This window comes from Delphinapterus leucas, chromosome 18 (assembly GCF_059928025.1).
Source record: "Delphinapterus leucas isolate spDelLeu-1000000601 "Yukka" chromosome 18, BTC_Dleu_Yukka2, whole genome shotgun sequence".
NCBI lineage: Eukaryota > Metazoa > Chordata > Mammalia > Artiodactyla > Monodontidae > Delphinapterus > Delphinapterus leucas.
In genome coordinates, this window is record NC_143146.1 from 14,535,960 (window position 1) to 14,548,443 (window position 12,484).

Sequence of the window (12,484 nt, forward strand, 5' to 3'; positions counted from 1 at the left end):
CTGCGGCAACAAAAGCATAAGCACTGCAGGAAATACAACATTGCAACAGGTGGTATGTGTGAAGGAGTATTAATAAAATCCTAAGAAAACTGTAATACAGTGAAGGATTGTTAGAAGAGTTATCCTTTGCTATCTTTAAAGAATCTTCCACAGAGAGAAAAAGCACATCCACTTAGGGCACCCAGTCTTAAAAAATCCATTACATAGATAAATACATACATACAAATGAGACACTATTCTTATAGAAATCTCCTGTAAGAGCAGGGAAACATGCAAATAACACAGACTTATATCCACCAAGAAATGCTGCAAGCAGTGGTTTCTCCTTCGTGCTTTTTAACAATGTTCAATTCCAATTTCCTCAGGAAGACCTTGGAACTCCTTCTCCCAGTGGCCCTTCCAAATCCAGCTGCTCGGTCCCTCGTGATATTAGAACTGGAGGAGATGCTTCTCCCAGTAGACTGACCTTAGTGAAGGCTGGAAATGTATTCAAAACAAGACTGCAACCTCGGAGTTGTCACCTGGAGGCCTCCTTGTTAGAAACTGAATCCTAGCGTAAGGCAGTGACAAGATGACTGTGCATCTCATGCTTCTGTTGATCTCCAAGGAAGGACTGACTCGGTGGATAGAGGTTTGCGGAGTTCAGGGTCTCTGGGGTGTGACCTATGTGCCTTAAGATTGGAGTGACTGGATTTCTTGGCGTGAGGGTAGGAAGAGGAGGGGATCAGGGCTTACAACCCCTGAGGGGCTGGCAGACTCGGCTCTCCCCTCCTGTGCGCAGGCAGGCAGCCCTCAGGCCTGTTGCAGGCACGTGCAGTATCTTCAGACGAAGGCTGATTGATGATGTGTTGCTAAGGTAGGTATCATGATTATTAAGAATGTGGAAACTGCTTTCTGGGTAAGTTCTCTACGTATTCTAGCTGTCCTGTAGTTTTAGGACACGCAGAATACACGAAGAAAGCTCCTTTTGTTTGTAGTTAGAGATCTGACTGAGATAAGCCGCAGTGTCCCCACCACCCCTCCCTTTCAGAACTTTTAACAGAAATGTGCATGTTATGATATAAAAGGGAAAGTCCTCAGAGCCAACCTAAGTGTTAGATTTTAATGGTACTGAAAGTGAAGAACCGCCACCTGTTAAAGCCTCACTGTCCTAGGACCTTGGGGGGCTGGGTTACGAGACTGTAACATTTCTGCTTTTTGCGCTCTTCCTGCAGCTCATGTCAAGCAGGAGCCCTCTGTCACCTCAGTAGCTGATTACGTGTAAAGCAAAGTTGGAAAACAGACTTCTCCAAAAGACTGAAAGCAAGAAAGTACTCATTTGACCATAAATATTTTTATTAAATGTGAAAATACACGGGCATAAAAATAGTACCTATATTTGTAGACATGTCTGAGACCCATTTCAGTTAATGTTCGGTGGTGTTTTTACTAAGACACTAAATTGAGATGGATTAAGTTACTTCGTCTTGTCTCATTCAAACCAACCACAGTAGGAGTAACGGCCTAACTGATCAGACATCTCCAGTGTTTCCCCTCCCCTGTGCTCTGCTTTCCACTGCACGGAAGAGGTTCAACCCACAGAGGCACGAAACAAAGTCTGTTTACTGTACACAAAGCCACGCAGTGGCTAATTTTACTCTTAAATCATTCAGCAAATGAGATCATTAAACAAAACTAATTATCCCCACCTATTAACATCATTTGCAATTACAGAATAAACTCTGCTACTAACAAAAAAGGAATGATCTGATTTAGAATAAGGATAATTGTTGGTAAATCAGCATTTGCCTTCCTCCTTCCTTTATAAACATGGAAAAGTCAACTACATTCAACGTAGCTGCATGAATTTCTCTAGGTTAACCACTGGTGTGTACTCGATGAAAACTGCACAGGGCCAGTCACCGGTGCCCTGTCCCTCTAAGGAGGCGCAAGCCTGACTGAGGAGACATTTGTAACGAAGCGTCTTGTGCCCTTTTTTCATGGTAAATGTCACATACAACTTCTGACCAATTTCATGCTTTACAGGTGAAAGCTTTCATTTTCCACCATGAACAGAAAATGGTACCAACTTAAAACTGCGATTCTTTTAGCTTTTTTCCTTCATACTTGGTTATCAGTAGTATTTTTCTCTTAAGCTGTGGGTAGTTTTTACATTCCATTATCAGAGTCCCAGAAAGTTCTGTTGTCATACTGATACTTAAACTTTTAATACCGCCTGAAGAGAAAAATGTTTTAAAATTAGTATTGTTATATCCAATTCACATTAGTAAACTATTGAAGTCGTTTTCCAGTTTTCATTTTATCCATGTTAAGAAAGCACAGACTTTCAGAAGTGGGCATTAATTTATCCTCTCTTTTTAGAACTTCTTCAGGTTTATAGGCTGATGTGTTGAATACTTGTTGCTGTGGAAGAATATCCATTTACAGGCCAGCGATACTTCACTTCCGGCGCTCACTGAAAAGGGAGGGAGGAGTTCAACAGGGAACGTAATACAGCCACGGCTGGGCGCCCCGCTCATTTGGCTTTCCCAGAGAGCACCACACCGGTTACCCGGCACCCGCGGGAGCGGTGGCGACCTCCTGCGTCAGGCTGTCAGGACAGACGAGTGTCCCTTCGCACTCCCAGCGCTCTCCTCGGTCACTCTGAAAGAAGCGTGGAGTGACCACCTTCCCAACCACGCAGATGCCAGAAGACCGCTGATGACCCTCACAGCTGGAACTTCAAGGTCGTTATTTTCTTCATTAATTAGCAAAACAACAGAGCTCAGAGAATTTCTGTTCGTGGCGTTGGCGCTGGGCACCATACTTGCTTCTCCCTCTTCACTGAAAACGAGTAACTCTCTGCACATTTCCACTGCGACGACTAAAGTCCGTCCACGGTAAGGCTTTAGGAACAGGATTTATAGTTATTACAGGGGGAGAAAAAAGTGAAGCAAACAGCCCTCTTGGCGGCGGGGTGGCAGTCGGCGGGGTGACGGGTGCCCAGGACGTGTGGCCCGCCTCCAGCCCTGCGGACTCCTTCCAGCTCCTCTTCGCTGCAGCCTTGCACCCTCTCCTCCGGATAGAACGGCAAGTGGTTTGTTATTTCCCTCCTTCTGATTCTGTGTGAAAACTCTTACTTGTGAAAGTCAGTAGAGGCCATTGCTAGATTTCAGAGTTCACAGTGACATCATATATGAAAGAACCAGATTGAAAAAAAAATTGCTGATGTAACTAATGAAGTAACAAGATTAAAGAATAAACAAAAATGAATTTCCCTTGTAAATTACTTTCACACTGACTTAAATTTTGAGACATTAAAACAAAATGAGAGCTGCAAGCTGTTTGCTAGTTTTCAAAATGCAATCTTAAGTTTATTGGTAAGAAATAAACTTCTAAATAGATGCAGAAAGCACTCACGTGTTTTGTTCATCTCAACTATATGTTTTGTCTCAGTTTAAACAACTTTTTTCCACGCATGTTTCAGGATGACTGTAGAAGAAAACGATTTGTGCTTGGCTGGCTGTTGTGGATATTAGCAGTCAGGACGGTCCCTGCAACTCAAAGAAAATGCTTGATTTCCTGAAAACAATGTATTAAGCCTGTCCCGCTTAAATTGCTTCAGAATGCTCTGAGGCAAAAACAAAAACCTTTCCAGAATGTAATAATTTTTATCTAAAGTAATTCTCTTAGATTTTTAAATGCAGCATCATAATTCCATAAATATTTTGTGTTCCTGATTAAAGTAACACTCATTTTTTTTAGGGAAAAAATTATCCAGTACATAAAGAAAGACTGAATAGTTCACTTCTCTTAAGAAGAAGGTGTCCCAAGAAGAGATGCCATCTTGATAGTGGACATACAGCTGGAGCTGACTAGATCTGTAAACCTGTTTTCTGTTGTTTTGTTGTTGTTTTCTGGCAGAGAACATCCAGAGGCATCAAGGTCTGAAAAAGGGGCAGCAGGCCTGCTATTTAATGCCCACCTCAAAACAGTCCCACACGAGCATCCACGGGCCAGGTAGGCCAGGACCTAAGAGATACTGTCGGCTGTATTTACTAAAAGTGGGAAACATGGCGTTCTGTTTGTTTATGTTGACTGAGCGACTTTACATTTCTAAGCCAATCCTGTTACAGGAAATGCTGTTTAACTCACAACTTCAGTTGTTGTTAAAGTACTTCATTCTGCACTACAGCAATATTATTTTAAATACCACTGCTATATTATCTGAACCTATTTTACATATTACTTTTTCGTTTGTTGTGTTTCATATTAAAAGGGCCAGTAGGATTTACAATTAATTCTATTTCAGTGATTTTCAGTATTCCCCTGCAGGTACTGAACAAAAAAACACACATGCTTAACATCGGTCCAAATCTAACCCTGGCTCCAGTGACTATCATTCGGTAGCAGGTTTTCTAGAAGACCGGCTGTGCCCACCTTCCATGACAGCCACATTCATGCTCGTAGAGAGATGGGAACGCATGTGGAAATTTAACACATTTACAAATGACTGGACTGACCAGAATCTAAGCAAAGTTGTCCCTAAGAACATACAGCTCAGAATGGTCATTCCTCTGGGAGAATCCTGACACCACAGCCCCTCACAAATGCAGGCACTGACAGACACGTAAGCAAGGATGTGAAGAAAAGAATTGCCACGTGCTCCAGTGTAGAAAAATACAAACTCTGTGCGCCTGTTTCAGACTCCTTCGTCCCGACGTTCACAGCCCAGACACAGAACCGAACCGTTCCCCTGCCTCCCGGCCCTCACAAACCCATCAGCCTCAGGTCTAAACGGATAAGAACAGATATTTCCTATGAAAACAACTCTTTGGTCATGGACAAACCGAAAGACTGAAATTTTTTTTTCATTAAGATCCTGGAACAAGGTTTTTTGTGTTTAAACTTTAAAAAATGAAGAGCAGAAAAACAGCTGGTTTAATTGAAGTGGAATTTAAATCTAAAAGGTCCGCCTGAGCTGAAGGGATTGAACCCTTGCCATGAGTTCCAGCTTCTGTGGAAAGGGTTGCCGCCCCCTCCTTGTTGGCTTTCTGCATCCAGGGGATCTTCTCCGTCGTCAAACTTCTTCCTCATCTCTGTAAAAGAAAGCAGCGAGCTAAGAGCCAGGCGCTGCCAGAGGTGTGGGCTGAGGCGGGGTCTGAGGACCACACCCCTCGGTTATCGAGACAACCGTGACCGACTGATGCTCAAATCCAGCCTCCCTCTCCCACCCAGATCACAGGTTTCAGGAGAAACCAGTCATGGAGAAGGCGGTGAGGTTCAGGGTTGAAAATGGATATTCATGCAAGTTCAGACGCCCTAAATCTTCTCTCCTCACAAGAAGCTACCCAAGGAAATTCTTCTCTGGGAAAGCCGAGGAGTTGCAGGGAATGAGACCTCACTCAAAGTCACGCACGCTCTTCTGATCAAACGGCCGTGTTCACCGTCCTCACCCCAAGCATCAAGTCAGCCAGGCGAACCTCGTCAACCCATGAAGCGTCTGGGGCCTCACTATTAAATCTAAACAGAAGGAAGGCTCCCCAGACCTGAGGGAGGGAGGCGCCCTATCGTACAGGCCAGGAGGCCGCCTCCACTGCTGTGCCTGTCAGTCCAGAGCGAAGCCCGTGATGAGACAGAGGCCCGTGCAGACACGGGGGAGACAGGAACCCTGCGGGCAGCAGACGGGCAAGCTAATATCCTCATAGGAACAGCTGCCATCTTTACAGTAAGGACGGGGGCTGAGAAGAAGGCACAGAGGACAGAGAAGAACTCCTAGTGACCAAGGGTGCGGCTCTCTCCTCGATGCACGCGGCTCTGCCCGCAGGCCCCCTGCTCCCCTCGGGGCTCAGCTCCAGAGCGCCTCACCTGCCCGCTGCGCACGCTGAGGACAGAGCCATTCACGGGCATCGACATGTGCAGAATGAAAGAACAAACAGCGTGTATCCTCCTGTACTCGTTAAGTAACTCCTCCCTCTCCCACTGGATTATAAGTTACTTGAGAACAAACATCATTTACTTTCAATTCCATAGCATAAGTAGTTCAGAAACTTGTCAAATGGGCATAAAATGTGATTTCCTTCTATTTTGTTAAATTTGTCTAGCTCAAGTCATAGTTTCTGCTCCCACTGACATGGAAAGCCACAAAAAAGCAGTAGGTAGTAGCTTAACATGAAATTCCCTCTGGAAATGTCAAAGCACTGCTCGGTATTATCTAAATTCTTAAACCGTCTCCCTCATTTTCCAGGTCATTTTAGCTTATGGTGAAATAACATTTATATCAACCAGTAAATCGAATGACCATTAGAGCTCGAGCACGATTCCTGGGGAGCCACTCTCAGAGGGGGGGCGGGCCCTGGGCCGGGGATCTGCCCCTGTCCCACCACCGCACATTCCTGCCTGGCGGTCCATATCCTAATCAAGCTCCTGTAAGTCTGGTATAAAAATTCACATTGATCTGTGAAGCTGGAAGGAAAAAACCTAAGAGGATCCCTCTTGTTGTACTTGCATTATCATTGGTGAAAAAACCTGAGGCCCAAAAAAGTTCTAGGAACTTATTCAAAGAGAGATAAGAGTCACCCTCAGGCCTTCTGATTCCACACTTGGTGGCGTTTCCACTGCACTGTGCACATGAGGGTCCCTAGAGTCTGACAAGGGTAGACATGAAAATGGGCTTCAGGGACCATCACCAGCTCCCGAGGTCAGCCCCAGGGGGCCCACCCACCACGCGCCCCACTGTCCACTCCTGACACGGCCTCTAAGACGGGCAAAGGAATAGAGCTAAGAAGTCGCCAGTCACTGACTCGGCCATTTCAAGAGAACAGAAACATTAAAGCAAACAGTACCGTACCTGGGTCGGAGAGGACTTCTTTAGCAGCTGCTATGTCAATGAACTTTTTCTCAGCTTTTTTCTTTTCTTCTTCATTCTGGAAGTTATCTGGGTGCCACTGCAGTGCTAATTTTCGGTATGCTTTAATGATTTCTTGTTTTTTGGCATTTCTGAAGGGTGGTAAAATTAATTCATAATCATTAGTTAAGAAGTGTCCAACATACTGCCAGGAGGAGCTAAGAGGGGCAGTTAGGGAGACCCCACTGGCAGATCAGCAGCCCGGTTTTCTGAATACCGCATCATAACCGGCTGAGCGTCTCCCCCAGCACTCCGCGTGACCCTTACAGGCGCCAGGCTTCCTGATGTCAGAATCTCACCAGGAACAAATTTAAGTGCTCCTGAGCTTTACAATTCTCCCTTAAGAAAACTGCACTGATGCATTTTTAAACTTTCCAAACTACCATGATTCGATTCTTGGCATTAAAAGACACACTGACTCTTTGAAGCCCACTTTGTATTTTGCTCCTGGCTTATTAGCTTACTCAAAAGAACAAAGTTTCAGACTGTTGATTGAAAGATTGACGGTTCCCCTGTTCAGGGAAGGTGGGTCTAATATAAAAGCAGGTATTGAGTAAATTACATTCTCCCTGTGCCTTCAAGTTCATTCTGAAAGTGCCACTTTATTTTTAGGCCTAGAGAAGTTATCTTTTCCCCAACCCCTCCCTCCCCCTCCTGTCCCCACCAAAAGAAAGCTCACTCCCACCTCTTTACCCTTCTTAAAAAATCTAGGCCCAGGACCTATTCATGCCACAGTGTCCTTTCTTTGTCACCAACTACTAATTCTCCATCATTGCATGACTAGTCTCTATCAAAGAAATTTATCTGTAATATATTCAAAACAGCTTTATGATGTTCAAGATTGTTAGGGTTTAATCTATGACTGAAATTACCTAAGAAAAGGAAATGAATCAGAGGGAAAAAAGAGCAACAATTAGCTTTAAAACAGTTGATTAAAAATAACAATGTGAATTTTAAATTTATAATTCACCTTTTTACTCCCAAGATTTTATAATAATCTCGTTTCTGTGACTGTTTCAGTAGCCTCTGTGCTTTCTCTAGACCTTCTCGAATCTGCTGGTCATTCTCATTGTGTTCCTGAGCAGTTTCATAGTCCTGAATAGCTGTCAAAATACGTTGAAGACAGTGCTGTTAAAATGAATTAAATGTTTGTGACCTTTACATACCCTGCAAATGTGATACTAAAGTCACCATCTCAAACCCTTCCTTTGCCATTACTAAGAGCCTAAGAAGTGATATCACCTTAATAATTTTGTTCAAAACCACAAAAGGCATAATTAAGTCTGAATCAGGTAGCCTACTGCTCCCATTCAGTAAAAGCCACACTGCTTGTTTACCTGCCCACCCTCCCACATTACCTTCCCCACAACTGTAAGGTGTCTTAATATCAGCACTTTAGGCAAAGCAATGAAGGGCCTGTTGCACAGGAAAATAAGACAGCAGCAAAGAAAAGCTTCGTGGGTAGCTATGGGGCCACGGTTCAGAAGGGTGAGAGGCTCAGAGACCTGGAGAAACCATCAGCAGTCAGAATGAGCAGTTCACCCATAGGTTTCAATACAAACTATTACAAACCTGATTTTTTTTTTTTTTTTTTTAAGTATCAATCAAAACAGAAAGACAGGGCTTCCCTGGTGGCGCAGTGGTTGAGAGTCCGCCTGCGATGCAGGGGACATGGGTTCGTGCCCTGGTCCGGGAAGATCCCACATGCCGCGGAGCGGCTGGGCCCGTGAGCCATGGCCGCTGAGCCTGCGCGTCCAGAGCCTGTGCTCCGCAACGGGAGAGGCCACAGCAGTGAGAGGCCCGTGTACCGCAAAAAAAAAAAACAAAAAAAAAAACAACCAGAAAGACACATACAGTCCTGGTATGGGAAGTCTGATGACAATTCACATGGCATCTTTCTTTTCATATTATTTTAAATATTTAGAAAATACCAGGCCTCTGGATATCTAACGTCATGCAGAGTAGAGGCCACTCCTTAGAAGGACCTGCTGGCAAGCCTGGCTGGCCCTTGGCTGACGACTGGCAAGTTGGGTTTCAGCAGTGCTCCCACCCTTCCCTGGTAAGAATGGCTGGCCTACGTAAACTGTTTGTATAAACCATGTGGTTTATGCTAAACATCTCGCCTTGTGGGCATTTTGGTGCGGGCTAGGCAGAAGGTGCCTACCTGGCCAGCCCCCAGTAAAGACCCCGGGCCCTGGTTCTCCGAGGAATTAAGCTTGTCTTGCTTGATTTCGCAGACTCTTGGAACCTTCCACCCGGGTGCCTCTGGATTTCACCCATGTGCCTTCTGCCTCTGCTGATCTTGTTTGTATCCTTTCATTAGGATAAGTCTTAGCCCTGAGAACAACTGTTTGCCGAGTCCCAGTGTCCTCCTTCTGAATCACCTAACCTGGGGGTAGTAATTTTTCTCACTGTCCTCCTTGGACAGAGAACTCAAATAATGGATTGTTGGGTTCAAATTCTCATTTTTTATGGAAGTGCATTTCACTGTGGGAAAGCCATCTCTCTGGATAACAGGCCTGAGCATTCATCTTGGCAACAGCTAATCCTGGAAGGGGTTTAAGAAGGCACCTTGAGCAGGTTTAAAATGAGAAAGATATTAGAATAAGGTGGACAAATTTAGTTAGCCTGCACTACATAGAAAAATGAACCAATACGACCTTCGGCTCATGGCGGAAGGGGGGACGCTTCAAGCTATTATCCTACTTCCTGCCTCAGTGCATTAATATTAAATATTAACATGAAACATTAATATTACTGTCACCCAACCAACAGTGACATCATAAAATACCTTTCCAATTTAGCACACAGACACAAAGCCATTATAAATAGTAGTGAGGTTTAACTTGCAATACGCATAGCACTTGATATCACAACCTAGTAAGGAAATACACTTGAAATTTAGTACAAGGGGAAAATGTTTCAATATACTCAATTTTTCTACTTATGCAAACCCTACATTTAAAACATGTTTTCATTCTTAAATGTTCAGAGTATCTTCCCCAAAGCAGTCTTCTGTCTCCTATCTTTCATTAACACTTAAGGTAGATACATTTTTCCCAATACAGGAAAGATATAAAACTATAAGTTGTTTCCTAAAATTCACATGATTACAGGTAGTTAACTAATCAGAAACTTAATATGGACGATGTAAGACTTCCCATGGACATAAACTAGACAGCTCATTCTTACTTATATTTTCTCATAGTGTACTCTCTAAGGGGGTATCTTCAAAAAAAAAAGTAAATGACACCCAATTATGTTCCATATTATATGTCCCATATAACTGAACGGCTGTAAAGATTACAGTAAGCCAGAAATATTAAGGTCCTTAATGAACAGTATGTTACATATTAGCCAAATCATTTTCTAACCTCTGAACCTAAAAACTCTGATCCTTCCCAAATTCTTTTTCTCCTATGTGCCCCTCACCCAGTTCTTAAGGAGCAGTGCAAACAACCAGAGCAAGACGGCAGATAGGAAGTACAGGAATTTCCTGTCTTCCATCCCACTATCCCACAAAAATGACAACAAATAATATAACCATGGCAGCCCTGAAAACTACAGCGGACCAGAAATTTTCACAAATTTCTGGAAGAGAGAAGGCAAATAGGATCACATTAATAACGAATAAACCTAATAGAACCACAATCCAAATATGCACTGAAAAGAGGCCCTAGCAGATTTGGAAGCTGTTCTTTTCGGCCAAGGGTTCTGAGTTTAGCAAGCAGGAGGGCCTTTAAGGCAATCATCAGGTTACTTCGCGAGATGACTAAGCAGTGGCTGGGCAGCCTCTGCCCCTGTATGTGGAGCAGCTGGCTGCAGCATTAACCCCAAGAGCTCGTCTCTAAGCAGAATAGAAAATGCGCATGTGGAGGGCCCCTGATGTGTGCTGCTGGGCCCAGGAACAGAAGAAGCAGAGCCGAGCCCACGGGTACCCAAGGCCTCCACAACAGGTCTGTAATACACACAGGAAAAGCAGTTCCACCCAGAATTTAAACACCAAAGGACTCCACCTGGTAAGTTAACTGTGTGAAGTCCTGCTCATTTTGGCAACTGGGCAAGATGACAAGCACGGTAGGGAACGTCTTCCTGTGAACAGGTCCTACCCACTTAAAGCCGGCGTGAGCTCCCCAATACAGAGAAGCATTCGAAAAGACAGGTACACACAATATGCACAGGTGCAAACGGCTCCCCTCTCTCACACTCCATTATTCCAGTAGCAAAAGCCCCGAATTGGCTTCCCTTCAACACCTATCCAGAGTTGAACCATTCCTCACCACATCCACACTTAGCACTGTGATGCAGTCCATCATTAATACACCTGAACAGCTATAATAGCTTCAAAAGGTGTTCATAAGGTGTTCCCAGCTTCCACCTTACTCCCCTAAAAGTCTATTCTCAAAACAGGGACCTTAGAGGTCCTTTTAAAGAGTTCATCAGACCTCCAATATAATATGCCCTATGGAGCTTTCTTCTCCCGCGTATCACACGAAACAAGGTAAATGGCGGGGGTGACGTGGGGGGACACAGCATTCTCAGCACAACAATACAAGGAGACTGTTCAAAGGCTGCTACAATTAGCTAATAGCAGCCATGAATCCAAGATGAGAGGAAGAAGCAAACAGTGAGAGAGCCCTAAGAGAAAAGATCACAGAAAATGCCAGCAAATACACTATGAGTATGGACTCACCCTGAAGTGAGTGACAACCTACATCGTGTGCCTAGTACAAGAAGCATGAAATCTGGAGCAGACACGGTGGAGATAACGCAGAGGCCTTGCTGGGGAGAAGACAAGAAAGGGAGAATACGATGAGAGACAAGAGCAAAGAGCCCTGGGCAACACATCCCAGGCAACTTGGAGACTGTGTGCTCTCTGCAAGTGATGGGCTCACCCAGAAGTGCAAAAGATACACCCCTTTGGTGTAGCAAAGGAAGTGGGCAGAGGGGCAACAGGGCTGGCAGCAGACGACCTCCTGGAAACAGTTTGGTTCACAGAAACAGAGAGGGCAGGGCTATAGAGAAAGGCCATTTTAGCAGGAAGCAGAATGTCTGTGGAAACAGTGAAGCAGAAAGTACAACTGTTAAGTATAGAAGCTGCCTGTCCCCAGCACCCCTTACACACACACACACACACACACACACACCCAGAGGACTGTCCCACAAATAGCCAGGGCAAGGTAATTCAAGTCACTTTATGATGAGCAATAATGTTTTTATATGGCACAGTCTCAATTAAAAGCCGTTTAAATTTTAAATTAAAAACAGGAGAAGAACACCAAAACTTGCCTGATGAACATGCATCAAAACAACATAGCCAAAGAATATATGAAAATTCTAAGCAAACGTTATGGCATAAATTTTTAAAACTTAATCCAATCACCTCTATTAAGGGTAATCACAAAGCACAATAAGAACTCAGCAAAGAGTGAGACAAGGAAGAGATAAAAATGTGAGTAATCATAACTCAAGAAAAATAAGAACAAATTAAAACTATCATGGACGTGAAGATGAAATGAGAAGCACAAGGGAGAAGAAGCATATGGGGAAAAAATAAGGACCTAATAAAATGAAATGGAAATAGAGTTTAAAAAACTA

The 12,484-nt window shown here is 44.0% G+C and overlaps 1 protein-coding gene across 4 annotated transcripts in view; it reads right to left on the reverse strand.

Moving 5' to 3' along the window:
* Nucleotides 1-1,317: 1,317 nt before the first annotated feature.
* The window catches only part of DNAJC3 (DnaJ heat shock protein family (Hsp40) member C3), an 87,702-nt gene continuing 76,535 nt past the window's right edge, over nucleotides 1,318-12,484 (reverse strand). For 2 of the 4 annotated variants that reach the window (XM_022576917.3, XM_089899418.1), the window contains exons 10-12: nucleotides 7,857-7,989; nucleotides 6,830-6,978; nucleotides 1,318-5,078 (exon numbers count right to left, since the gene is read on the reverse strand). In XM_022576917.3, the coding sequence (XP_022432625.1) occupies nucleotides 4,921-5,078; nucleotides 6,830-6,978; nucleotides 7,857-7,989 (440 nt within the window). In that variant the 3' untranslated portion in view covers nucleotides 1,318-4,920. The remainder of the gene's footprint in view (nucleotides 5,079-6,829; nucleotides 6,979-7,856; nucleotides 7,990-12,484) is intronic. The other 2 variants (XR_002645038.3, XR_016388647.1) reach the window with 2 other exon arrangements.